The sequence below is a fragment of the Sturnira hondurensis genome, unplaced genomic scaffold (assembly GCF_014824575.4).
Source record: "Sturnira hondurensis isolate 20B ecotype Veracruz unplaced genomic scaffold, ASM1482457v3 Scaffold0023817, whole genome shotgun sequence".
Classification (NCBI taxonomy): Eukaryota; Metazoa; Chordata; class Mammalia; order Chiroptera; family Phyllostomidae; genus Sturnira; species Sturnira hondurensis.
In genome coordinates, this window is record NW_028096448.1 from 6,897,206 (window position 1) to 6,924,888 (window position 27,683).

The 27,683-nt window shown below is 36.7% G+C and overlaps 1 protein-coding gene across 2 annotated transcripts in view; it reads right to left on the reverse strand.

The window, feature by feature from the left end:
- DEK (DEK proto-oncogene) overlaps positions 1-26,943 on the reverse strand; it is a 32,381-nt gene extending 5,438 nt beyond the window's left edge. The window contains exons 1-9 of one of the 2 annotated variants that reach the window (XM_037037881.1): positions 26,808-26,943; positions 26,297-26,441; positions 23,392-23,493; positions 23,046-23,155; positions 20,894-20,988; positions 19,902-20,022; positions 15,068-15,256; positions 1,108-1,243; positions 618-766 (exon numbers count right to left, since the gene is read on the reverse strand). In XM_037037881.1, the coding sequence (XP_036893776.1) occupies positions 618-766; positions 1,108-1,243; positions 15,068-15,256; positions 19,902-20,022; positions 20,894-20,988; positions 23,046-23,155; positions 23,392-23,493; positions 26,297-26,432 (1,038 nt within the window). In that variant the 5' untranslated portion in view covers positions 26,433-26,441; positions 26,808-26,943. Of the gene's footprint in view, positions 1-617; positions 767-1,107; positions 1,244-15,067; positions 15,257-19,901; positions 20,023-20,893; positions 20,989-23,045; positions 23,156-23,391; positions 23,494-26,296; positions 26,442-26,562; positions 26,673-26,807 lie in introns of those variants that run through there. The other variant, XM_037037882.1, reaches the window with a different exon arrangement.
- Positions 26,944-27,683: the final 740 nt, after the last annotated feature.

Below are 27,683 nucleotides of genomic sequence, written 5' to 3' on the forward strand. Positions count from 1 at the left end.
TCAGTAAATGCTTAATGAATTTTAAAAAAAAAAGACAAATGCCTTTAAAAAGTATAGATAGTTCATCTTTGATACACTGCAATTTTTAATTCCATTTTACCATAAGAAACTAGATTCTAAAATCTCCCAATATGGAGGTGGGGCATAGAATTATATTCAAGACTAGGTCATTTCATTTCCTGAGCAGCATGAGAACTTCACAGGAGTCTGAGCTAAGAACCTAATCTGTAACACTTCATTTATTACAGTGACATTGACAATGAGGTGGTCCCTGAGATTTTGCTTTGTAAAACTAACATAATCTAAGGATGCACCAACAAAACGGTTTCCAGATCAGGAAAAGGAAGTTTCCTGTGCAGTTTGGAATATAGCACTTTATTCACAGTATACATTCTCCTGCCTATTTATGAAATGACTCCAAAGAACAGAGGCTTTGATTTTTACTTTTATTTAATATAGCTATTACAGCTCCTATAACAGGGTGCCTGGAATGTGGTAGTTCAGAGTCAATATGTGTTCAATGAATGAACGCATTAAAGAATCTGGCTTCAAACTGAAGGATGGATGAAAGAATTTTTCAAATAAAAGAAAAGTGATCTAAGTATCTGTCCAATTACCTTTTTGCAAATCTGCTTCATTGTAACTTCCTCCAAGTTAGCACTGGCCAATAATTTCTTTACTGTTTCCTTTAACTCTTCATCCGTAGGAGGTTTCTTCAATTTTTTAATTAAAGGTTCATCATCTGAACTGTCCTCAGATTCACTTTCTAAAAGTAAAATATTTAATTACACATGAAAAAAATTTTTTTCTTGTATAGTAAACTAGCATGCAAGTTAGACTGGGAAAAATTCTATGAGTATTCATCAGATTCTCAAAGGGTACTGTATTAGATTTTAGAAAGTATAAATCACCACTATAAATTATTACACCTATAAAACATACATTGAAATTTGTCAATTCTGATAAATTATAAACCATAAAAAATGGGCATACTACTCCCCCCCCCAATGTTCTTCTCAGTTTACCTATATTCTAAACAATTACAGACTATGTTACCGCATATGTGATATCTTTAAAGTTGCTGAAAATGTGTAATTTCTAACATACCTTTTTTGGAACTGTTTTGATTCTTCTTGGTGGTGCTGCTATCTGCCTTTTTCACATTAGCATTTTTTACAGCTTTTTTACTTTTAGAAGTGGCTTTCTGTTTAGGTTTTTCTCTTTTAGATGCCTTTTTTGGTGGCTGTTGTAAAGGAAAACAAAGTACATACATGATGAGATTAACTGCTATCTCTTTAGTCCCCTATACTCCTTCACAATATTAGAGAAAACTAATGTATTCAATATCACCAATAAAGTATTGATATTTATCAATTTTTGAGATGACTAATATACCCAACAAATTTAATTCTATGCCAACAGAAGACCAGTCATGTGAAGTCAGGATTAAATACACTAAAAATAACAGATGCCCACATTTCTTCCACACTATTAGACAGAAAACTTATATGTATCACCCCACTTAATCTTGAAAAACTCTAAAACAGGTACTATTTAACACGCTCTGTTTACTGTCAGTCTCTCCCAACTCATATGTAAGTTCCAAAGGAGAGGGATTTTTTGTTTTTTGACTTACCATGTTCACTGATGTATTCTTTACTCCTAAAATGGTGCAAAGTGCACAGTAGTTGCTCAATTACTATTTATGAATATATGAAAAAACTAAAGCTCAGAGAGATTATTTTTCTGCACAACCACATAATTAATGAAATAACGTGAGATTCAAATAGATCTGACTCCAGAACCTGTGTTCTTAAATATTAACTGATAGTTGATAACACAAAAGCAAAGAATACACATATGGATAGGTTAAAATGACAAAACTGTTTTATAGTTACTTTGTCTCAACTAGGGTCTATGAAATTAGAAAATATTAATTCTTCATTTAACTGACATTTCCAAAGGTAAAAGCATCCTATATAAGCAAATATCCCAAGATAAATTAAAACCTCATCTTTATATACCAAAAATACTGCAAATCACTTTTAATAGAATGTTTCTCCAAATGTTTTACATCAAAGTCCTGGTTATCATCATAATTCAACCTTTTTTTTTTAAGGACAGAGACACTGTATTGAATTTAGCCTTAAGAAAAGTTGAAGTGTATATTACATCAATCTGTTCCCAAAATCAAATGGGCTCAGGAGATTTCTGAGTACAGTTCACTGGATTTTAGTGTTTGTCTTTTCTCTTGCTCCACTGCCATCACTGTACATACTTCCTTATCTATGCCTAGTATCTCCCTGAATTACCTCAATAACATAATGTCTGCTGGAAACTTGCTAACCTATTTAGCTTAAGCACTACTAAAAAGTTCACTTATGAGGTGTCAAGAGGCTGACATACTTCTAAAAGTAAAAGTATATGAACTTTACTCTGGGTTTTTCCATTTAAAGAGCATTTTTACTTATTTCCTAATTATCAGAAGTGTTCCAGATAGTAATGGTTGCTGGAAAGGTGTCAATGGTTCATCAGTTTTCTGTGATGAAGTTTAAGTTTCAAGTTTATTAAGCATCTACCTAATTCATGAAGAACCACACTAGTGTCTGAAAAGGAATACTAAAAATTCTACATTCTGTCAATAAACTTAATATACAGAAAATCATCACTATTAAAAATCACTCATTACTCAAAGGTTATAAAACCTGGACCCGTAAGACATTCAAATATTTTACAAGAAACTCATTCCAGAAAGGGTTGGAGAGGTGGAGCAAGGAGTAACTTTATAAACGTTACTACTTTACCCTCATTCAAATTAGATCTTTAGAATCGGATAAGCTAAATACTTACACAGCCTTAAGGCCAGAGTATAAGTCTGTCATAAAATTTTAAAAGGTACATGCCCGGGCTGATGTGGCCCAATGGATATGTGTTGGCCTGTGAACCAAAGGGTCACCAGTTCGATCCCAGTCAGGGCACATGCCTGGGCTGCAGGCCAGGTCCCCAGCAGGGAGGCGCACAAGAGGCAACCACACATAGATGTTTCCCTCCTTCTCCTTCCCTTTGACCTCTCTAAAAATAAGTAAATTTTTAGTTCTTTTTTAAAAAGATTTTATTTACTTATTTTAGAGAGCAGGGAGGGGGAAGGAGGGAGAAAATATCCCTCCCTCCAGGGAGGGAGACAAACATCTATGTGTGATTGCCTCTTGCACGCCCCACTGCTGGGGACCTGGCCTGCAACCCAGGCATGTGTCCTGACTGGGAATAGAACCGGTGACCCTTTGGTTCACATGCCGGCACTCAATTCCCTGAGCCACACCAGCCAAGGCTGTTCTACAGGTTTTTAAATAGACCATTAGTGTATTACCTATTAACAAGAAGACTAAAAATGCTATTACAAGCACTATAGAAATACAGAATAAGTGTGGACTCTGGAGGTAAACTTCCAGATTTCAAATTCTAACCTTAGAACATCTCTGAGCTCTAGGTTCCTCACTTACAAAAAGGGAAAATAAAAGTACTTATGGTTTTATGGGCAGTAGATGCATTAATATGCAAAAGTACTTTTAATGGTGCCTGGCACATAGAAAATACTGAGTAACTATTAGCTATTATTACTATTTTGAGCGCTTTCTTTTGTAAAGAAATTCTTTTACTATGGAAATGTAATTTCCTCCAATAACTTAAAGTTTGTTCTTTTTTTAAAAAAGATTTTATTTATTTATCTTTAGAAGAGAAGAGAAGGAGAGAGGGAGAGAAATATCAATGTATGGTTGCCTCTCGGGGGTCCCCTGCCGGGAACTGGCCTGCAACCCAGGCATGTGCCCTGACTGGGAATTGAACTGCAATCCTCAGGTTCACAGGCCCGTGCTCAATCCACTGAGCTACACCAGTCTGGACAAAGTTTGTTCTTTTTAAAGCAAGGCAGATTTATAGAATAAATAGAATAAAAAGAAGCTAGACTCAATGACACTTGTGTTAACTAACCAGTATTCATCACTTATTTCATTATGATCTGATAAATAAGACTGAACCCAACATCCAAACCCCTGTAATAAATTGTTATTTAATGAATTTCACTTATCTTTAGTAGTAAGTTACAAATTACTGTGTAACAAATTAAAGGTAAGAATTCAGTAAAGTATCTTTTTAGATAAATGTTGGTATGGGAATGAGAAGCTACAAAGTGTAATAACTAAACTGGGTAGATACTTATACCTAAAGGTTTTGTGTCTAGCAGAGAGGTAATCAGATAACTAACTGATTAACTCATATCATATGCTTTGGTCTTGCAAATAATAAATGACCACAAAAGCTAGCCTAAAAATAAGTTATTAGGTATAGAAGGAATAGGTAACTATGGAGAATTTTTGGCAGATAAAGCAAGCATGGATAATCTGGAATTTTAGAGGTAATGGAAAGAGGCCCTGGAGAGCTGAGAAGGAAAGTAAAACCACGCTCACCTAAGTTTTACGTGAACTTTCAAAAAACTTCATTACTTTCATTTCTCTTCCCACTCCTTAGGCAAATCTTACTCAGGGTTCTAAATCCAATTTAACAATCAATCACTTCCTCTAAATCTTTCATAATACCACCAATCTGATTAATCCATAGTTCCACAGTACTTGGCTTATAATTCATTTATACCTACTTTATGGCAGGTATTGTGAAGCAGTGAATTAGAACACAGGTTTTAGAGCCAAACTTCCTGGTTTAAGTCCAAACTCCTCCACTGACTAATTCTGCATTCTCAGGCAAATTATCCTTCCCTGTGCCTCTTTCCTCATCTGTAAAATATGAAGGTTAGACCAGACTAGGCTAAATTTAATACCCTTTTCCCACCCTTGTATCTCTGATACTGGGGTACATTTTATAATTTACATTAAAATGATACCTTATATGCATTGTAGATTTGATGAACTATGGCTACAGCTGAAGAATTTGTGAGGATCAAATGCATAAATTCATATAAGGCAGCAGAGAAAATACACATTTAATATATGCACTGTTATTAGACTGTAGCTATTTACATAGTTTTCCCACTACATTACAAGTTTCTTAAGGCTGTATCTGACAACTGCCTTCAGAAAAAAACACACGACTATCTTACTTACTCCTATGCACCCCCAGCAACTGCAAAAATGTTTGACATAAAGCAGCCACTTAATTTCTTGTCATGTTCACTTTTATATCATTTGTAGGATCTGGTTTATTCTGAACCCAGGATGTGGTTAAAAATATAATTAAAAGGAAAAAAAATGAATTTGTATACCACTGCTTTCATATCCATTATCTTATAACCTACGAGAACAAAACAAAAAACAAACCTCAAAGACAAACTGTTTCTCATTATTAAGTAAGCCAATGCCTTATAGCTACTAAAATCCCAGATCTCTGCTTAAATCTAATGTGCCTCCTATTTTATCAGTTGCTTATAGAAATGACTAGTCTACCTATATATTTCTTTAAGCCAGAGTTGAAACTAATGAACTAAATTACAGGAATAAGCCAGTGATACTGTAACTTTTATGTCATATTGTTAAACTTTTTTCCCATTACATACAAATGTTATTAATGATGACAAAGAATAAAAAAAAATGTTGACAGAGAATACAGAATAGCAACAAAGGCCAACCAAACTCTGTATAGGGCTGTCTTTGAGTTTAACCCCAAACTCTGTATGGGCCCCTACTTTAAAAAACACTGTTTTTAAATCTAAAATTGGTATGATCCAATTTTAGATTTAAATGGTATTCTCCCAATACCTTTCTTCTGCTTTGCCAATTTCTCCTGCTTATCCTTCAAGATTCAGATCAAATTGTCACCTCCTGTGAAGTTTCCCTATCTGAATCTTTGCTCCCCACATTCTCCTTGTAAGAGGTAAATACTTCTATCTTCTGATCTTCCACATTACCTTGTCCACAGCTCCTTTTTAGCTAAGTTATACTTTACTGTACTTTTTTCTCCTAATCTTTGACCTCTCCCCTCCTACCAAGTAAAATGAACTGTGTAAGGGTAGAGACCCTGTCTTGTTACTTGATCTCCAGTGCCCAGCTTAAAACTGGCACTTCCTACCCAATTACTTTGAAAATTAAGATGGGAAAAGACCTGTGGAAACTAGGTAATCTTTAACGATCTATTCCAACCCCAAATTTCTGCTTCATTAGAAACACTCTGCTTACTAAAATAAACATGTTTTTGTACAATATTAAAAGCAGTTAGCCAAACTTCATTTTTAATATCACTGCCTTCTGGCACAACTTAGCTATATAGAGTGTACATTCAAGAAAAAAATAAAGACTTCCAGCCAAGATGGAGGCGTAGGTAGATACATTGTGCCTCCTCGCACAATCAAAATAAAGACAACAATTTAGAAACAAAATAACAACCAGAACTGTCAGAAAACTGAACTGTATGGAAGTCCAAACACCAAAGAGTTAAAATAGTCACATTATCCAGACTGGTAGGAGGGGCAAAGTCAGGCAGCAGGGTAGAAAGAGGCGCAGCAAAAAAGGTGGTGGCTGGCAGACCCCAGGCGCAGGATGGCAGTGGGCAAACTCAGTGAGGTGGTAGATTGTGGATGGGCGAGGCAGGCAAGACAGCTGTCAGACAGAGTGGTCCCACATTCAAGCTCAGATAAACTAGGTGAAACTGGGGAGCAAGACAGATGGAGCAACCCAAGGCTCCAGGCAAGGGGAAATAAAGCCTCAAAACACTGATTGAAAATATTTGTGGGGGTTGAGGTGCTGGGAGAGACTCCCAGCCTCACAGGAGAGTTTGTTGGAGAGACCCACAGGGTCCTAGAACATACACAAGCACACACACATGGGAATCAGCACCAGAAAGGCCTGGTTTGCTTGAGGGAAGCGGAGGAAGGGACTGAAATCTGGCAGAGAGCAGAGCAAGTGCCATTGTTCCCTCTCTGACCCCTCCCCCACATACAGCGTCACAAGCCAGCAGCTGGGTTACCCTGCCCTGGGTTGCCTCTGACCCTCACTACACAACAGGTGCGACAAGACAAGACAAACACACACACACACACACACAAGACAAAAAAAAAAGGCCCAAACGGAACAACAGATCTAAGCTCCAGAAATAATACAACTAAGTGATGAAGAGATAGCCAACCTATCAGACACACAGTTCAAAGCACTGGTGATCAAGATGCTCACAGAATTGGTTGAATTTGGTCGCCAAGTAGATGAAAAAATGAAGGCTACACTAAATGAAATAAAGGAAAATGCAAAGGGAACCAATAGTGGTGGGAAGAAAACTGGGACTCAAATAAATGGAGTGGACCAGAAGGAAGAAAGAAATCACCAAACAGAAAAGAATGAAGAAACAAGAATTCAAAAAAATGAGGAGAAGCTTAGGAACCTCCCTCCAGGACATCTTCAAATGTTCCAACATCTGAATTATAGGGGTACCAGAAGGGGAAGAGGAAGAACAACAAGTGGAAAACTTATCTGAACGAACAATAAAATAAAGGAGAACTTCCCCAATCTGGCAAAGGAAATAGACTTCCAGGAAGTTCAGGAAGTTCAGGAAGCTCAGAGAGTCCCAAAGAAGGTGGACCCAAGGAAGAACACACCAAGGCACATCATAATTACATTAGGCAAGATTAAAATGAAGAAGAGAATCCTAGAAGCAGCAAGAGATAAGGAGACAGTTACCTACAAAGGAGCTCCCATCAGACTGTCAACTGATTTCTCAAAAGAGACCTTGCAGGCAAGAAGGAGCTGGAAAGAAGTATTCCAAGTCATGAAATCCAAAGACCTATAGCCAAGATTGCTCTATCTAGCAAAGCTTTCATTTAGAATGGAAGGGCAGATAAAGTGCTTCTCAGATAAGGTCAAGTTAAAGGAGTTCATCATCACCAAGCCCTTATTATATATAAAATGCTAAAGGGACTTATATAAGAAAAAGAAGATAAAAAACATGTATAGTAAAATGACAGCAAACTCACAACTATTAACCACACCTAAAACAAAAACAAAATAGAACAGGTCCAGAACCACAGAAATGGAGATCACATGGAGGGTTAGCAACAGGGGAGTGGGAGGAGGAGAGAGAGGGAAAAGGTATAGAGAATAAGTAGCAAAGATGATAGGTAGAAAACGGGGAGGGCAAGAATAGTGTGAGAAATGTAGAAGCAAAAGAACTTTAAGAATGACACATGGACATGAACTAAAGGGGAGGAATACGGGTGGCAGAAGCAGTGCTGGGTGGAGGGGAGTGAAGGGGGGGAAATGGGACACTGTAATAGCATAATCAATAAAATATATTAAAAATAAAGAAATAAAGATTAGACCAAGTCATCATGAGTGCGGCCTTCGCACCTGTATTTTGAAGAGCCCCGGAGCTTACTATCCTCACTACGAATCATATAAGGTGAGAGGTAGATTTATGGTCTACATCTGTCATCAAATCTTTTCTATAAATTATCAGATAGTGAATGTTTTAGGTTTTCCTGGCTACGTATGGTCATTGTTGCTTATGCTTAATTTTTTGGCTTTTTCCAAATATTTTAAAAGTAGAAAAACCATTCTCAGCTTGCAGGCTGTAAAAACTAGTCCCTAGGCTTAATGTGGTATATAGGCCACCATTTATCAACTCCTGGTCTAGTGTATGAATCATTGGAGATATATAAGGAAAGGACAGGAACCAGCTACAGCAATCAATAGGATAATTTCTCAGATTATAAAGTTTACATCAATAGCTTTTAGTTTTAAGTTTTTATAAGCATAAGTAGATGTATACTCATTATTAAGTTTCCTAAAGCTATTCCTTAAAATCAAATTTGGGTCTAAGTCAGTAGTCCTACATAGAGAATTCTGAAGCCAAAAGTACATGAATTAGAAGCTCTGGAAAGAGTAATACAGAGAAAACATTTTTTAAAACCACTATATTTTTATTGTATCCTCCAAGTACAAAAATGTGGATATATACTCTTTCATGGAGTCAAAACTAAATGAAATGCAAAACCTGGAAGTACATGAATCTCAACAGTTTCTCCTCCTGTACACACCTATAAATAAATGCTTACTGAACAAGTGGTACGTTTTCACACGTAGACTATCAGTTTCTGGAAGGCAGAGGCCGTATCGCTCTTTTTTCCCCCACAAAACAAAGTGCTCAGGCAAAATAAGACAATTGTTTGAATAAGTGAGAATAATGAATCTATCCCCAAAGGTTTTACTGTTCACATAATAATGTCCAACCTCATGGGTTCTCAGTCTGGCTTCAAAGTACATTACTCTAACTTCACCTCATATTCCTCTACTTCTGGACACAACCAACCACAAGAGTTTGTCAATGCTACCCTGTACTTTCCTGTTCCCCATCTCTGTTCACATGTCCAACTTTCCTTTCTATTCCCAAGGTCACATCTTCCATTTCTCCCCAAGCTTTAGTTCATCAGTAGAGAGATTCTTTTTTTTGAAATTCTATAATATTAAGTATCACTCAAATGGTATTTTGGGTAGAAAGTATCTTCTGTAACTCCAACAGCATTTTGTATATTCCCAAAACTTGTCTTTTAACAAAATGTATGGGGAAAAAACTAGGTAAGTTTAAAACAAAAAGAAAAGGCTAGTTTCCAAATTGTCATGAATTTATTTTTAAGATTCTGGCTTACTATTTTTAAATATGCTGTGGGCAGTTTAATCAAGACCAACCAGTACTGTAGGTAGTTTTTATGTGCTAAAGGAAGACAGGTAAAAATTGACAGCTGCCATTCATTTTAGATAGTACAGTGTTCTATAATTTAAATTTTTTTAAATAATTTTTTAAAAATTTGAAGGGGATTTTCCATGTCTCTGATAACCATGAAGGTATAAAAATCAGAGGAATGAATGACACAAGCACTTTTTAAAGGAAGGCAAAAAAAAAAAAGTCTTGGGAGAGAAGGCTTACCTATCTTTTTTATAGGCAGCAGGGCTCTTTGAAGGAGGGTCTCCAAAAAAGACACCTGTCACAGAGCCAGAATCCTGTCCTCACAGCAGAAAGGTTGTACTGGGTGAACAGATGAACAAAATAAAAATTAGCTTAAAATACACTATTCTTATAACAACTTGGCTGAGAACCCAAGAGTGCCAAGAGTAAAGAGTGTGCAAGTCTCATTATATTTCACAAAAGAATATGAAAACAAGTCTAAGTAGATTTTTTATGGTGATTATTCAACTTTGCCTTCCAACAAAAGGTTTAATAGTTTATTTTTTGTAATCGCTTTGATTAAATCATTAGATGGGAGTTATCTTTGTTTAGAACATAATTAAGGTTAACAAAACTTTTTCACATTCACCCTCCTACCACCACCTAATTTTTCAAATGGTCTAAATATATGTTTACCAGAAATTAAGACGCAAGTATTTTTCATTTGGCAAACCTTGTAGAATGGCTCACTCAACAGTCCTCTTTTTATCTATCTTCATCCTATAGAAGCAGGAAAGCTAACACCTGGGTCTCACAGCTTTCCATTCAACAAAGGCACAAAGGTGAACACAAGGCCTGTGGGCCAAATCCGGCTCTCCACCTTGTTTCTACCTGGCAGCAGCGCCAAGCTCTCACTTAACTGTTAAGGAGTAGTTATATTTATAGTCCTAAAATTATATTCGGTCCGTTGAAGGCAACCGAGAGGCTGATGTGGCCTGCGGTGAAAATGAGTTTTACACCCCTGAACTACGGTGACCATGAATCAAAGTCCTGGCCAATGAGATAAACATGGAGACCTCTGGTAAAAGGCATGCTGTCCTGTGCATGGGGAGGAGGAGGGGAAAATATTACTAGAAGAAAGCCCTTTGTTCCTTCCTACCTGGAATGGGGAAACAATGCCTAAAGGTAAAACAACCATTTTGTGATCACACGTTAAATGCCATATATAAAGATGATGGCTCAGGAAGGAAAATGGTACCCAAATTCTCGATACCTTTTTCCTTGAGATGCTATACTGCCCGTCTATGGACTTCATGCCATGAAACAAGGAACTTCTGTTGTGGACATTATTATTAGTGAGGTTTTTAAGTATTTACAACTGAAGACTTTCCTCATTTCTATTACAACATTCAGATACACTTTCAATACTCACAAAGTAAAAATCCAGTTTTATGTTTTCTAAAGGTAAGAGGTTATAAAAACAATAGAAAACAAAACTACAGGATAAAATGAAAGAAAGTTAAGAATGCTTTAAGGGTCTAAAATAATTATTAGACTCATTTCCTCCAACCTAGGAAGCACTGTTTCTTCCTTCTTTCCTCTGTACTCTCCAGTAATTTGTCTGTGCTTGAGTTTAATTTCTGTAAATGGCATATCTGAATATGATTTAACCTCACTACTCATTAGTTCATTTTAGCACAATTCCCCTAAAGATGCTAACCCAATATGGGTACCAGTTCATTTTCAGAGTAAGTTTACAGCAAATAACTAAACCTGTCATTTTTCTAACTTCATCTACCAGTTTCCTCCTGGTTCCAAATTGCTCTCCTGCAAATGTCCAAGAGCCGAGATGATAAACAAGTTTAAAACAGCTCTTTTTTTTCTTTGCACCCCTCCCGTAAAACAGCTCTTTTATGAAACAATTATTACCCAAATAATTCTCAGAAAAAGCACCTTATTTAATTCCAAAGAGAATTAAAAACTGTTGTGAACCATTCACTACGTACTACAGAACAGATACAGTATAGTCCCTTAGGTTCACTTATTGTGGATTCACTGTATCGCAGATTTTTCTAAAAAATATTATCTAATTCTGTATAATGGCATTTTCACTACATCACAGCATTTTGCGGGATATAGGTATTTATATAATATTTATGATTTTAATTATTTTTGCCTAAAATATTCAGTGAGGGATCACTGTATAGGTATAGAGCACTTTGAACAAAATATCTTAGCAATTATTGGCTGACATGTTAATGTGACATATGATTATAAAAGACTTTTTTTTAATTTTACTTTTATTTATTTACCTTTAGAGGGGAAGGGAAGGAGAGAGGGAGAGAAATATCAATGCATGGTTGCCTCTCATGCGTCCCCTGCTGGGAACTGACCTGCAACCCAGGCATGTGCCCTGACTGGGGATCGAACCACAATCCTCTGGTTCGCAGGCCCGTGCTCAATCCACTGAGCTACACCAGTCAGGGCATAAAAGACTTTTAAAAAAGCGGAAAACTTCATCTTCATTTATGTAAAGTTTCTATTTACTCCAAGAACTTGAAATAGAATATGAAACTGATCTTAGTAGAGGTGTGTTTTTATTTATGAAAGAAAAATTTACTCCAGGAAATAAACAGAATAAATAATACTACCTTAGTAATTTTCTACAAAAAAAATCTGCAAAAAATTCCACCTACAGGCAATCTACCTTTTTTCCAATCAGTCTGCAATTCTTTTTTCTGGTCTCTCAGAAAAGAGGTCCTTCCATGGTCATGACCCAAATACCTCCATTTATGAAGTCCCTAACAAGGTTTCACTTAACCAAGACCTCAAAAAATGGAAGCAAAAACAGTTATCACAGAAATACTGTTCCTCCTGCTGGCACTTACTTTCCTTCCAAAGGCAATCACAGCTTTTCACAGAAATGGAATCAGCAATCAAGTTTTTGAAGAAGGCGAGCCCTAAATTTGAAAGCCTTTAAAGCTATAAAAAATACCTATACTGATTGGAAGGAGATTTATTTGGGGGATGTAGAGTTATTCCTCAGACCGGATTTTGCTGGCATTGTATTTTATGAAGTCAGTCTATAACAGCCCAAGCAGAAAAACTGAAGCAGAAAATAGAGTACATAATACAGCTTTATATTGTGTGACTTTATATATTTAATGTCCATAAAAGCATTTTTCTGTTTGCTTTTTTCCTCTATGTATTTTCATCATTTGATCTGGGTTTCTACCAAAAGCTCATTTATGGCACTGTAGAAAGACAGACTGTGATATACAGTGAAACAGTTTCACTTGTGATCAATTAACCAGTAACCAATATGGTTATAAATCAGGGAATATCTATATTCACAGACTTCTACTACTTCTACTTCTAACAATAAAGCAATAATCTGGAAAGCAAGTCAGAAAACGAACCATCTTTCTAAATTCAATCTTCCTGCACTTCAGTAATGATAGGAAAATTAGATTTAGAAATCCTATGTATGATAAAAGGTCAGTCAAATACTAAGAATAGCAGTTAATACTTAGTACTTACACCAAGCACTGTTCTAAGTGCTTTATATAAAGTCACTTAGTACAACTATTTGAGGCTGCTATTATCCCCATTTTACAGCAGGAAATCTGATGTTACAGAGTTTAAGTAACTTGCCCAAAGCCATACAAAGGAACAGCTGGACTTGAATTCAGAGTTTCCAAAGCCCATGCTCATAAGCATATTGCCTCTATGAAAAAAATCAGATGCTTATATTCTATGACAACTCTCCATGCTTTAAAATCTGCCTTTAAAGGGGTTTTAAAGGAAGTATGGTGACTACTCACAGTAGATAACCAAAATTTTGTTGAATGAGAAATAATACTATTACTACACAAATACTACTACTGCATATTCACGTATGAACAAACATGTTTTCCTCCCATATGGTCTTAAAATCTATTCCATAAAAACCTTAGTGCTCAGCCCTGATTGGTGTGGCTCAGTGAGTTGAGCACTGGCCTGAGAACTAAAAGGTTGCCAGTTCAATCCCCAGTAAGGGCACATGCCTGGATTGCTGGCAGGACCCTGGTTGCGGGTATGTGAGAGGCAGCTGATGGATGTTTCTCTTCCTCTCTTCCTCCCTCCCTTCCCATCTCTCTAGAAATAACTAAAATTTAAAAACAAAACAAAACCCACAGTCCTTGAAGTACTCATCTTTCTTTCACACCAAAAATATATTAAAATATTTATGAAATACCTTCTAGATTTGTAATAGTCTTTCAATTTTGAAGCATTTCAAACTTAGCTTTACTAAAGTCTTTATAAAAATCTGACATTAAAACATGCATGGATTTAAATACCTAAGGACAAATATACACAAAATACATACTTGTACATATAAAACCAGAGCTCACTACATCTTTATTCCTTCTACTCTAGAGGTTACCACCTGGAGGGGATTTTGTCCCCCAGGACACATTTGGCAATGTTTGGAGACATCTTTGGTTTTCACAAATGGAGGCTGGGGAAGTGTGCTACTGGCATCTAGTGGGCAAACATTATACACAGCACAAGACAGCCACCCTCAATGAAGAGTCTTGACATTTTGGCCCAAAATGTCAACTCACATTAATCAAGTTCAAAAAGTACATTACCCAACTTATACAACAAGTTCTGACCAATGAAGGGCAATAAAGCAAATTTAATAGAGTCTATCTACCAAACCACTATTCACAACAGGAAATCATTTCCTTGTACCCATTCACCACCTACTCAACTGAAGACTCACAACAAGGAAAGGGTATAAAGTTAACCCTTTAAATGGTTCAGCAGTTCTTCCCCTTCCTGAAGTTTCCCTTTAAAAATTAAATATTCAACATTTAACAAAGATTTGCAAATAAAGGAAAATGGCAGGCATTCCTAAGTGATACAAAACTTGCCCACCAATTAAATTTTGAATGCTCTTATTCCCATTAATTAACCCCCAACAAATTGAGGGAAGAAAATGGTGGTCCTTAAACCCCTTGCTTTTTGTGTAAAACAGAATAAAATGGTTCAAGATCACCATACTATATTAATACACTATGAAGAAATTCTTAAAAAATCTGTTCCTTTGTGTTCCTGTTCAGGATATAGACCCCTCTCCCAGTCCCTTCCCTTCCCTTCCCATCCCATTCAACCTACTCTAGTCAACACCCAGCTCAAATCCAGTCCACACAAACCTCAATCTTCCAACTTTTACACTCTGGCACAGCAATAAAACTAAAAGCTTATTAGGGGAAAGAAAGGGTTTATACGACTATTTACAGGTCTTCAGAATTAAAAACAACCAATATGGTATTAATAGTTCCTACAATCTGTTTTCTGGCTATGATATAGCAGGAATATTTAACTCTGCCCAGGAAAAGAAATGAGAGAAAAAAACAAGTTTTACCTCCTCTTCACTTTCCTTATCTTCATCCTCTGAAGACTCTTCCTTGTTTTTCTTTTCATCTTCATCACTGCTAGACTCATCTGACAGAATTTCAGGACACTTGGTTCGCTTTGCTTTCCTTGACATTCCAGAACTGTTCCGTTCCTTTTTGCTGCCTTTGCTAGAAGTTTTTTTAGATTTTGGCAGTGGCTGCATAAAATAAAGTCCCAATGAAGTCAATCAACTGTTTATGAGACCTACTTCAACTCAATTTTTCTTGTTCTTATCTCAAGAGATTTCCAAGCTTAGCTGCTTTAGAGAATAAATTCATTTTTTAAAGATTTTATTTATTTATTTATCTTTAGAGGGGAAGGAGAGAGGGAGAGAAACATCAATGTATGGTTGCCTTTCATGCGTCCCCTGCTGGGAGTTGGCCTGCAGGGAACTGGCCTGCAACTCAGGCATGTGCCCTGACTGGGAATCGAACCGATATCCTCTGGTTCGCAGGCCTGCGCTCAATCCACTGAGCTATACCAGCCAGTCGAGAATAATTCATTTTTAACTTAATGTGTCATTAATCTTTTTGTCTCAACTACCCTTTCACTTGTATTCTAAACACCTAGGCAAGAGACACCTCGCAAATGTTTAAATATACATTCTATGTTTTGACATGGGACTAGAAGCCCAGGTATATACTGTGTTAAGCTCAGACAGTTGTTTACACGTTACTGAGAGATTCTGAATTAGACCTATAACTTATTTCACTTCTATAAACATTAGCCACTGCCAGAAAAGGTTCTTGTTTTAGGGAGATCCTCCAAAGGGTTGGGAACAACCATCCATAAAGTAAATAAAATCTCACTGTACATATTCTGAATTTTATGAGCTATATAGCTTTATATTCATATTACCTCTGAGCTCTGCTTTCCATGCCAGCATTATATTCTTACTGATGATTGGAAACATGCAGTAAGTACTAAGTATGTTAATTATGAAACTAAGGACCATAAAACAAATACATTGTTCTTTGATGATTAAAACACATTTAAAAAGCAGAGTACATCATGTGAGGAAAACGATTATGTAAAACAATAAATTTAATTTTTAAATGCTTTCTTTGGGGAGAATTTGCTAACTTCTAAAACTGAAAACCATAAAATAATCCTACATAAAGAATCTAAAAAGATATACACTAAGGAGTTAAAATTACTTATTTCTAAAATTATGAGTATTTTTATTTTTGCCTATATTATTTTCTGCAGTCAACAGGACTATTAAGAAAAATCCCATGATATAACCTTAAGATGCACAATTGTACGAATGTTAGTGATAACTTTAGGCAATACTTTCTATGAAACTAGAAGAACCAAAGGTCCCTTCTTTCAAGAATTTCCAGTTGTAGAGGTTATTGTCTGTCACCCGCACAATTAAGAAAAAGTGGCTACTTATGTAACGTAGTATTCTCAGGCAATCTACAATCTACAGAATAGCTTCTAACTTGCCCAAACAACCTACCTATACTTTTCAGAACAGACTGGGAAATAGCCAATCTAATTTACTCCAGAAATTTTAAGTTAGTGGACCAAAGATATTTGCCAGAGAGATTTTGTAAAGAAACTTTCTTGAATGAATACAGATATCCTTGTTACATGAACTATTACCACTATCAGAAAACAAATGCATTTAAAGTCTTTGATATCCCTGTTTGGAGAAAAGGTAACTCTCACTGTCTAAACTTGCACTACTCACTTGCACATATGAAATCCAGGGTTCAAATATTTTTAGAAAAATATGACAACCCTCATTTTCCTCAGCTCAGAAACCAAATGCTCAGGTAGTGAGAATATAATCAGTACATGAAATTAGTAATATGAGGGCTGGAATGGGTACTAAATAAATTCTACACAGAAAAATAAAAGCTTTTAAACCATTCAAGTAGCCAATCAAGAAAATGCAGCTTCCAAAAATAAATAAGTTTTTACTTAAAAAAATAGTGACATATAAGTGCTTTAGAACTTTCCTGCATTTGTTTTAAAGTTAGTTTAATCTATTAATATGAATCCAGGGTCTCAGTACCATCCCATTTCGTAAACAAAATCTGATTAACAAATAATCAAAGTGGAAACACAAAAGAACAGTAAAACAACATCAATTCAACAATATTAAGATTATACAGGAGAAAAAATTAGTACTAATGAGTGTAGTGTTTCCTTAAGAGATGAAGTACATGGTAGCATAGAAAACAGCTTAAGATACCATTCAATTAAGTAGTAATCAGAATATAATATGAAAAGTTAAGGTTCTATAAGGAAGGATAAAACAGTCATTCTCAAAGTGTGGTTCATGGACCCTGGGGTTTCCTGAGAACTTTTCAGAAACCTACCAGGTCAAAACTATTTTCATAATACCAAGACATTTATTTGCTCTTTCACAGTGCTGACATTTACACTGATTATATAAAAGCAAAGGTAGGCAAAACTGCTGGCACCTTAGTGTTCTTACTAATCAAAGCAGGGCAGCACAATGTGCTAGTAGTAGTCATTATATTCCTCACCATCACACACTAGCAGAGAAAAAAAGGTGTTTCACTTTTTTGATGAAGCAGTAAATATTAACTATATTAAATGCAAACTTTGGGGTACATGTCCTTAGAATACCTAACAAAATGGGAGGTACAACAAACATGAAGTACTTCTGTACAAACTGAATTTCACTGGTTTTCTCAAGGAAATACACTTGCGCTACTGAGATGTGACCTAAGCCAGCTACTTTTTTCATGGAATACTGTTAAAAATAATAATTGAAAAACTATGCCTATTTGGACTTAGGTATTTGACGGACATATTCTCAAAAATGAAGGGCATAATCTTGTCAGATCAAGGAAAATAACTGCCTATTTATTACCAAAGATAAATTTCAAAATTCAAGGGAAAATTAGAATTTTGAAAATTAATTTCTACTACCATGAACCCAACAGCCTTGCAATACCTAAAGATTTTTCAGGTGAGATGATGGTTGTATTAATGAATGTGATTCACCAACAGTGTTTAATAAAATGAATGTGCCAATATTTGGAAGATACACATAATTTAGGGAACCAACATTTCCCAAATGATGAATGCATATTAAAAAATCATACATACAGGTAAAAGGTCCAAGTTCATTAACATGATATCACATGCCACATTACAACTAACCTTTAAGAAACTACCATTGAGAAGTTTTGATGTTATATTAAAGGAGAATACCCACAATTTTTTAAAATGTTTTTAAAATACTCCTTTTTCTAACTAACGTATTTTGCTGTGTATAATGCATACCCACATTTTGTGTACATTAGACACAGGATTATTATGCCCATGGCATATAATCATTGTGCCCATGGATAATACGCATCCTTACATTTCTTTCAAAAATTTTGGGCAAAAAGTGCATATTATACAAGGCAAAATATGCTACACAACTTTGAGAGGCTAGGTTTTCTTGATATACTTCAAGCAAAGTAATGCATCACAACAAATTAAAATGCAGAAGCAAATGAGAATATAGCTATCTTAAGTCAGACATGAACAGATTTCATACAAAATATTACTTTTGTTTCCATGTAATGGGCATTCTGATGAGAAGTTTTTTAGTTTGAACTTAGATTACAGAATGTAACAAAATAGTCCATGTAAACAAAAGTTCTTAGAGTCCTCATTCATTTTTAAGAGGGTAGTAGAGTTCTCAAACCAACACATTTGAAAATCAGGAAAAGAATATAAAAATATCCTTCGTGACTTTGGAAACTTAGTAATTGCTTCAGGGGAAAGTGTTCAACTTGTGGAATAAAATTCTGAAGCAGCAAAGGTTTAGCCATAGTGAAAGAATAAAAAAACAAAGATAATAACTTGATAATACCTCGTTTTTAAGTAAGCCAATTGGAAACCTCCTTGAAAAATCACTGTAACCCTTAGGTCTGTAGCTATCTGATGCAAATATTACTTATCTGTCCTTGTCCAGATACTGATAAACAGGACCAAGAACAGACAAAAACAAAGCCCAGAGTTATTTTCTGGCTTCCAACCTTTAGGCCCTCTTCCCTTGCTGATGACAGTGTTCCCCTGAATCCCTAGGCCCTCTAGATGACTTCACAATTTCTTTCCTTTCCAAATGAGGAAGAATATGAAAATACTTGCTGACAGACTTAAAACTGAAAATGCAAGATCACGTAAGTAGCATTTCAACAGACACTTTAAGTCAATGATGTTATTTGTTACTATTAAACAATTAGGGCAAACCTAATCTAGATTTTAAGAAGAGTAGGGTGAACAATAAGGAAATTTTACATCTCTGTCCAAGTCCTGGATTCTGCAGAGGATTCTCAAAACCAAATCCAAGAAACGTATTAAGAGTCAGCTGTATGTCACTTTTACATAACTGTATTCCAGCATCTAGAAAACATTCAGTCTAATAAACCCCCACCTTATCTTTTAAGACCTGATTACAGACTGCATACCAGCCCAACACCTCATCCTCAACTCAATCTGTTTCTGTTCTTCCCATGCCTTCTAGATACATAACTCTGGATAGTTAGTTTGTACTTCTGGCCCACCTGATATTTAATTAATAACTATTTTTCTTAATCTTATATCCTTTATACCTGATGAGGGAGAACATATCCATATGCCTTCTGTTATTTCTATCATAACACTCTTGAAGATAGGTCAATGGAATGCATATATAGTCTTTGCATGTAGAAAATTTTACTGAATGTTGACAGCAATGCTAACTAAATTGTTCCATAGAAAAGAGAAACTACAGAGAGGCTATAAATAACTGATTTGTTACTACAATAATACAAAATGGTCCTCACTTTGCCAGAAGGCTTTGGATGCATTAAGAAATTCAAGATCCTCTTCACCAGTTCACTATTTACACCTGATCTCTCCAAATCAAGAACCTCACAGATGCTTTTTAGCATGGCATTTCTAAATCTGAAAAAGAAAACAAAAGGTGATTATGTTTTGAAGTTTATAAATATTCCCCCAATATAAATGCAATAGTTAACCAAACTATCTAGGCTACAAACATTAAAAGAGTACTCAATGTTCCTCTGAATCTCAGAAGTACCCCAATAACTTTGATTAGTATACAAATACAACCAAATAAGATTATTTAAAAATTGAAAACACCATTTACCAATTAAATTCTAAAAGTATTAAAAGAATACCTAAATTAATTGCTAGAAAATAATACAAAGTTTTCAATTTTGTAACATTCATGAACTTGATCATTCTTCTGTCCGCTGATTGTGACTAAATACTGCACTCCCCAACCTCAGCATTCCTACTATGCTTCAGTGAAAAAATGCACAATAATCTTTACTATATAGAGGCCTTAAACCACAGAGAATTTAATCAACAAAAGCTCTAGTATATCATCTTGCTTGCAATATGGGAAAGGATACTATTTCTATCAAATTAATTATCTTCAAAAGCTTAAGTACCACAGGTACTTAAATGGTACCTCTAAGTAGAGGAACAGAGTGGCTGACAGGACAGAAGTGAGAGAGTTTTCATTATATTCCCTTCAGACCTTCTGAAAACTGCACTGTGAACCATTTCCCTATGTATATCATTCTTCTAAGGAACAGAAATGTCTTGAGTTTTCAATAATCTTGACAGCCACTATCTACTGGAAAGTAATGAATATACCAAGTTAATAGTTATGAAGACAAGGCAAGTGCTGGCATTTAAAGCAAAAAGTCAGCATTCTACTAAAAATGTATGGGTGGTCACGGTAAATGTTTAAAGTTAAAATTTAAAGCATATTGATCAAAATAAGGTATTTATAAAAATAGCTTACTTTTTCAACATTTCTTCTTTCTTTTTATATTCGCTACTTCCTTTTTCAAATGGAAAGCCACTGAACTGACCCACATTCTTCTTTAATGAGGACACCTGAAAATGTTTCTCTTATTAATTCTACTTATTACTTAGTAATGTACACACGAAAAAATTCAAAGCTAACATCTTTATTTTCCTATCTAACATTTCTTAAAATTAAAAACTGTATTTACTACTAAAATTATTAACATTATAACAGGCTTACAAACTTTATTTTTTGACAATTTGAATGAATTTTCATCAAGCAAATTTTACCAGTAATCATAAAACCACAGCTTAATGTTACCTGACAGTACCAGGGGATGTGGAAAGTTACTACCTAAAAACATATCCTTTCCCTCAGTAATAAAAAGTTACAAGTAATAGCAAAGTCAATGATTCTACTCTTTGAAAAGAACAGAGCACCTCCAAATGAGATAACATGCATACAAATAAATTATACCATGCCTCAGATATTCTAACTTAACAATGTCAAAATTTACTTTTGCCCATGTACAGTCCCAAAGCAAAGCTTCGATTACGTGGAATACTGAAGTTGTGTGTGCAGTACAGTAGCCCTTGATGCATGGATACTGTGGTCTGAAAATATTATAATTCTGGAAATAAAAACTTGTAAGTTTTGTATGCTATTTTTCTTTCCTTTTTATCCTCACTGGAAGACATGCTTATTGATTTCAAAGAGAAGGAAAAAACATTGAAGTGAGAAAGAAACATCAACTGGTTGCCTCTCATTCGCACCCCAACAGGGGACCGAACCCATAACCTAGGTATGTGCTCTAACAAGGGAACAGAACCTACTGTCTTAGAATTTTGCAGACAATTCTAAGTAGCTTGATGAAATCTCAAGGCATTTCACTGGGATGCCTACATTTTTTTCCTATGTATATACATACCTATCATAAAGTTTAGTATATAAATTAGGCTTAGTGATTAATAATAATACCCAATAAATAAAATAGAACAATTATAATATACTCTACTAAAAGTATGTGAATGGGCCCTGGCTGGTGTAGCTCAGTGGATTGAGCGCAGGCCTGCGAACCAGAGGATCGCGGTTCGATTCCCAGTCAGGGCACATGCCTGGGTTGCAGGCGAGTTCCCTGCAGGCCAACTCCCAGCAGGGGACGCACAAAAGGCAACCATACATTGATGTTTCTCTCCCTCTCTCCTTCCCCTCTAAAGATAAATAAATAAATAAAATCTTAAAAATAAAAAATAAAAATAAATAAAAGTATGTGAATGGCTTTGGGACCATTATTAAGTAAAATAGATGTTACATGAACAAAAGCACTGCGACACTGAGAGTCAATCTCATAACCAACTAAGACCTCATACTAAGTGACTAACGGGCAAGTAGAGTAAACAGCATGGTACACCAGACAGAGTCATATCTTGGACTTCTTCTTGCCCATTAGTCAGTTAGTAGCCAGCTTGGATGAACTGTGGTGGTATCTCAGTACTTTTGTTCAAGTAACCTTCATTCTACTTAATAATGGCCACAAAGCACAAGAGAAGTGATGCTGGCGATTCAGATATGCCAAGAGAAGCCATAAAGTGCTTCCTTTAAGTGAAAAGATGAGTATCATATAGTATAATAAGATGTTTTGAGATCGACTACATTCACATAGCTTTTATTATAGTATATTGTTATAATTGCTCTATTTCAATACTGCTTATGGTTAATCTCATACTGTGCCTAATTTAAAAATTGTTTTTTTCCTACACCTACCTATAACAAAGGTTATAGTATGCATAAGGTTCATAAAATGTATCCCACACAGGTCAGGGGAGACTACTGTAAAATAATTCAGTAAATAAAACACTGATGTATTTTAACAAACCTAATGGCAAGGAAGTATCACTTAATTTATCAGATATTTGCTCAAAGTAATATACAATTATACTATATCATTTATTCTGAATGACTAAAAAAGCCCCAAAATATAACTTCTTAAACAATTAAAAATTCACTAAAATCATCACAATCTGACATTTCAGTTTGGCATAAAAATAACTTCAGTAAAAAAGATCCCTGGATATTGCAATCCTAATTGTTAATACCAAGCTACATATCTTTTGATAAGACACTGAAGCTATAAAAAAGGTCTTACTGTGCCTGGTCTGTTGTAAAGCAGTTTATGTAGATTTCTAAGTTCATCTGTTTTCTTCTTACTCAGAAAGAAATGTATCCTTTCAATTTCACAAAGTTTCTGCCCCTTTCCTAGCAAAAAATATCGTAATAATTGAAGTTAAATACCATTACATGTTTATACAAAATTAATTTAATGAAAATTACTTTTAGAGCATAATTTACTTAACTTTTGCTCTAATAGGGCAAATTAAAATAACAATAATACAATGGTAAACTACTTAGTTAAAAACTAAGCACTACTGAACATCATTTTGTATATTTTAGGCATCTTCACCATAAAATGAAAGAACATAGAATAAACTTACCTTGTGCAATTGTAAATGGCTCTCTTTGTAAAGAAGAGACTTGCATTGTCAACCTCTCAACTTTTTTCTTTTCCCTCTTGCCTTCCACAATGAGACTCTTTTCTAGAAATTAATTTAATACTTCTTAAATGACAAAAAGCTTAAATATATTTTTACTGAATAAACATGTAGAAAATAACCATAGAAACCTAATACCTTACCCTTCTCCTCAGCCAATTTTTGAGAAGAAAATTAACATAACAGATACGAAAATACTTGATCAGTCAATAGCAACATCAAATTTTTTTTTAGAGCAGTATACTTACCTGGCAACTTCACAGGAATCTAAGTTTTTTTAAAAATCAAAAAGCAAACAAACTTTTATCCAACTACAATTATTGCTATGAAAGTCCAGTTTGTGAAAAATCACCAAAGCCCTCACTTAGCTTATTCTTTGATTAGATGTAATTCTATTAATTAGAATTCAATTCACTGTACTTCAAAAATGGTTAAGAATTAAGATTATAAGAGCTTCAAAAGCCATATAGAGATAAGCAGTAATTTAGTAGGCTGACGGGGGTGGGGGGTGGGGGGCGGGGGTGGGGACAAGGACCTTAAGTGAGGAAAGGCAGCCTGGAGTTACTATGGATAGGATAAAATTCTAAAAGTTTACATTTACTGCAATCAACTGGGAGGGCATTTGTGTTGCTTTGTAGTATAATAAATTATATTCACAATTATGATAATAAATCATTAAAATATTAAATTGTTTAGTCCAGACTGCTTTTTTCAAAAAGCTAGAAAATATACTTAAAACACTAAGCCTAATTTTCTAAAACCACTTTACCCAGTTTATGAGATGAAGTCAGACAAATAACAGCACAATGAATAGTACCATTGGAGATCCTTTCAATCATTTAACTGAATGCTTGTTTTGTGCAAAGCTTCACAAGATACTAAGGGGGATTGAGTAGGTGATTAAGACATTGACTATCTCTTAGATTTTACCTGGGGGGTAATGAGATACAAATATTGTACTCCAAAGTAGATAAAATGCCTTTCCTAAAGACACAAATAAGAGTTCTGAAAGTTGAGGTAAGGGTAATTACCTTTGGATTAGGGAAAAAGGATCAAAACATTGGAGGTGGCTTTGAAGGACAGCTAAGATTTGGAGATGTAAGGGTCTGCCCAGAAAGAATTAGGAGAAAGGGATTATAGCAGGTATATTTTGGCAATGGTGTACAGAAGAGAAAGCACTCAAAAGCATCCTGGTGGCTTCCTTTCCCTGAGTGATTTAAACCATTTACTTGAGTTAGATTACCACCTATCAGCTAATAATTTTCTTGGTCTATCTGTAGTTCAGAGTTTCCCCCAATCTGAGTTTCAACAAAGCTGCCAATTGGACAGCTCCATTCATGTCCTGTGGGTACCTAACCCAATGCATCCAAAACAGAAGTTATAATCATTTCCAAATTCACTTACCTTCATGAACTCTATCTTTTAGAAAACAGTAATATTATTGACCCAGCTGCCACAGGTAGAAATCTAGGAGTCATCTTTTACTAGACATCCCCCAACCTCTGCCAAGAAAACCAAGATAAATCAGTTCCATCCCCTATTTGGCAAAGAATTCACTGCCTTGTTTCTTTTATGCCTAAGTAGTAGACTTAAGTTTTCAGGGCTAAATAGGTTCAGAATTTTAGAATGAGGGAAAATATAAATTGGAACAACTACAAACTGCTTGAGAATTTTTTTTAATGATTTTCATGTTGAAATTCACCATCTCTGTGGTATCCAAACCCTATCTTTTAAAAAGGCTGAAAAAATTAACAACAAATGCCTGGAAGAAAAAGTGCGTTTTGAAAGTCTTAGACTAGTCGATATTGCAGCCAGTCTTGTTATTGTATAAATGACAATTTAAAAATAACTTTTCTAAGCATTTTTGTGCATGTGGTCATGCTCCCTTCTTAAAGCACCTACCACTTGAAACAAACAAAAGGCATACCATTCAGTGTAATCTCAACCGAAATAGTATTTATAAAATGCTGGCCGTGGGCTGATTTTGGCTTAAAAGAAATTAACTGTTAAATCTGCTGTGAGGAAAAAAACTTCAAACGTCTTCCCAAGTTTGGCTGAGTTGTAAGCAAACCTAGACTGGGCTAGTATCATCAAAGAATGCACCTCTGATACGGATCTTTAAGTGGTCAGAAACATCCTAGGAAGCTGGCCCATTTCAAAATGGCACTGCCTCCTCTGCTTCGGAGAAAAGGATACAGTACCATCCCTTAATTTTGCAAGCTGCTTCTGTTTCACGTCTCCAGTCAAATGGTTAAAAATGCTCGCCCTCAACACCAAAACCGAAAAAGCAGTGAACTCTTTATTTCATAGCTCACTGCTTTCATATTTAACTACAGACTTTCTCAAGTAGCACTAGCTTTCACCGGTGTTTCCCCCATGAAGGTTACTCCCCTACACCTTTTAAAAGGACCTCTGCTTAAGTTTAGTAGACAAAGTATTTCCAGGACTAACAATAACTCAGTGTGTCGTTTTATAGAAAGCATTACAATTACCTCAAAAAGTAAAAGATGTGTGCTTAAATCAAAAGATTAACATAAAACATTACCTACAAAAGGTAAGAGTTTTAAAAACAGATCTGAAACTTACAAACTTCCTGTCAACTGATGAAATGTTATGAAAGTATATTGAAGGTGAGAAGTCAACTGCACTCTAATGTAGTAAGAACGCTTACGAGTATTATTTTTTAAACATTGGAATTCCCAAAGTTAATTCTCTCCTACTGCTCAACACAAAAACACAAACTTTGCATTCCTGCTGAAAATCAATCCCATTTAGTGCCTCTAAGCGCAAAAAGAGCAAGGAAACTGTTTTCTCTAAGATCCATCACTTAGGGGACAGGGCTTCCCACCCTTTTCTTCGTCCTCGTCCTCGTCCTCGTCCTCGTCCTCACTTTCCTCTCTCTGGCCGGAAATTTCGGGTTCTTTCTCGGACGCAGGATGGTCAGTTGTCTCCTCTCCCTCCGCAGCAGGGCCCGAGGAGGACATGCTGTCCACCTGCGACGGGAGAAAGCCAGGCGTCTCGTTCTCTTCGCCCCAGGCGGGAAGGATGGGGCAGCCCCCGCCACTACTCCGACCCTCCTCAGCCCCAGGAAGCAGGGACCGCGGGAAACCCGACCTCAAAGTTGCTCCTCCGCAGCGGGAACAGCGAAGCTCCCTCCCCCGGGCAGCTTGCCTCCGGCTCACTCCGAAGCCCCGGAACCCCCGAAGCGGGAATTCGCTAAGGGCCGAGCGGCCCCTCCCACCACCCGGCCGCGCCGTATCCCTTCCCCCGCCCCAGGCCGCGGTCCAAATGGCCGCGGCGGAGCGGGCGGGCCCTGCAGCGAGCGCCCCACGGCCTCCCGGCCCCGGAGCGCCCCTCACCGCTGGTCCTGGCCGCCCCGAGCCTGGCGCGCCGGGCACAAAGAGGCTCCGGAATGCTGCGGCGGGCGCCGAAGAGAAGGCGCGCGGGACGCTGTCTGGCGTGACGTTCGCACCGCGCTCTCAGCTCCCCAGAATCAACAAGATTTTCAAAATGGCGGTTCGGGCAAGAAAGCGGGAATGCGGTGGCCAATCAGGACCGCGAGCTGGGAGTTGGCGCGCGCGGGTCGGGGAGGAGGGGGCTGGCGAGGCGCCTCCGCGGGAAACCCGGGTGGCCGGGTGGAGTGGGGCGGGGCTGCGAGGGGTCGTCCCGCGGCGGGCGGAGGGGCCGAGCGCTCCTACCCGCACCGGGCGGCGTCTGGCGGGCTGGCGGTGTCCCGGGAGGAGCCGGACGAAAAGGAAGCTAGGGGGCCTGCGGAGCGATTGTGTCCACCGCTCCTACCCGGAAAAGAGGAAGCGCAGTCTCGGGGCCTGGGACGGGGCTGGTCAGTGGTGGTGGAGAAGTTTACAAATCGCGGAGTCGCTGTCTACAGTATTTCACAGAAATGGTGGATCCCTTTTAGGTACTAGTGATGACTCCCGAGTCTGCTGTGTTTCTGAGGACCCATCGCCTGTGGGGCGCACCGTCAGGAACAGGAGCCTGTCACGTCGGAAGTTCACGTCATCGAACACAAATAGATTTTCAGACGTGTAAATGTAGGAGGAAGTTGTGAATGTGTGTGCATATGTGCGGTATAATAGAGGGAATACGGTATTGCCCAGTCCAGAGTTCTCCCAGGGTTTTAAACCAGCTCTGCAGATACATTTCAAACTCAACATTTCAAAAACCAGAGCAATATCTGCTCCTCCCCCCCAATATTGTCCTTCTATAGGTGATTC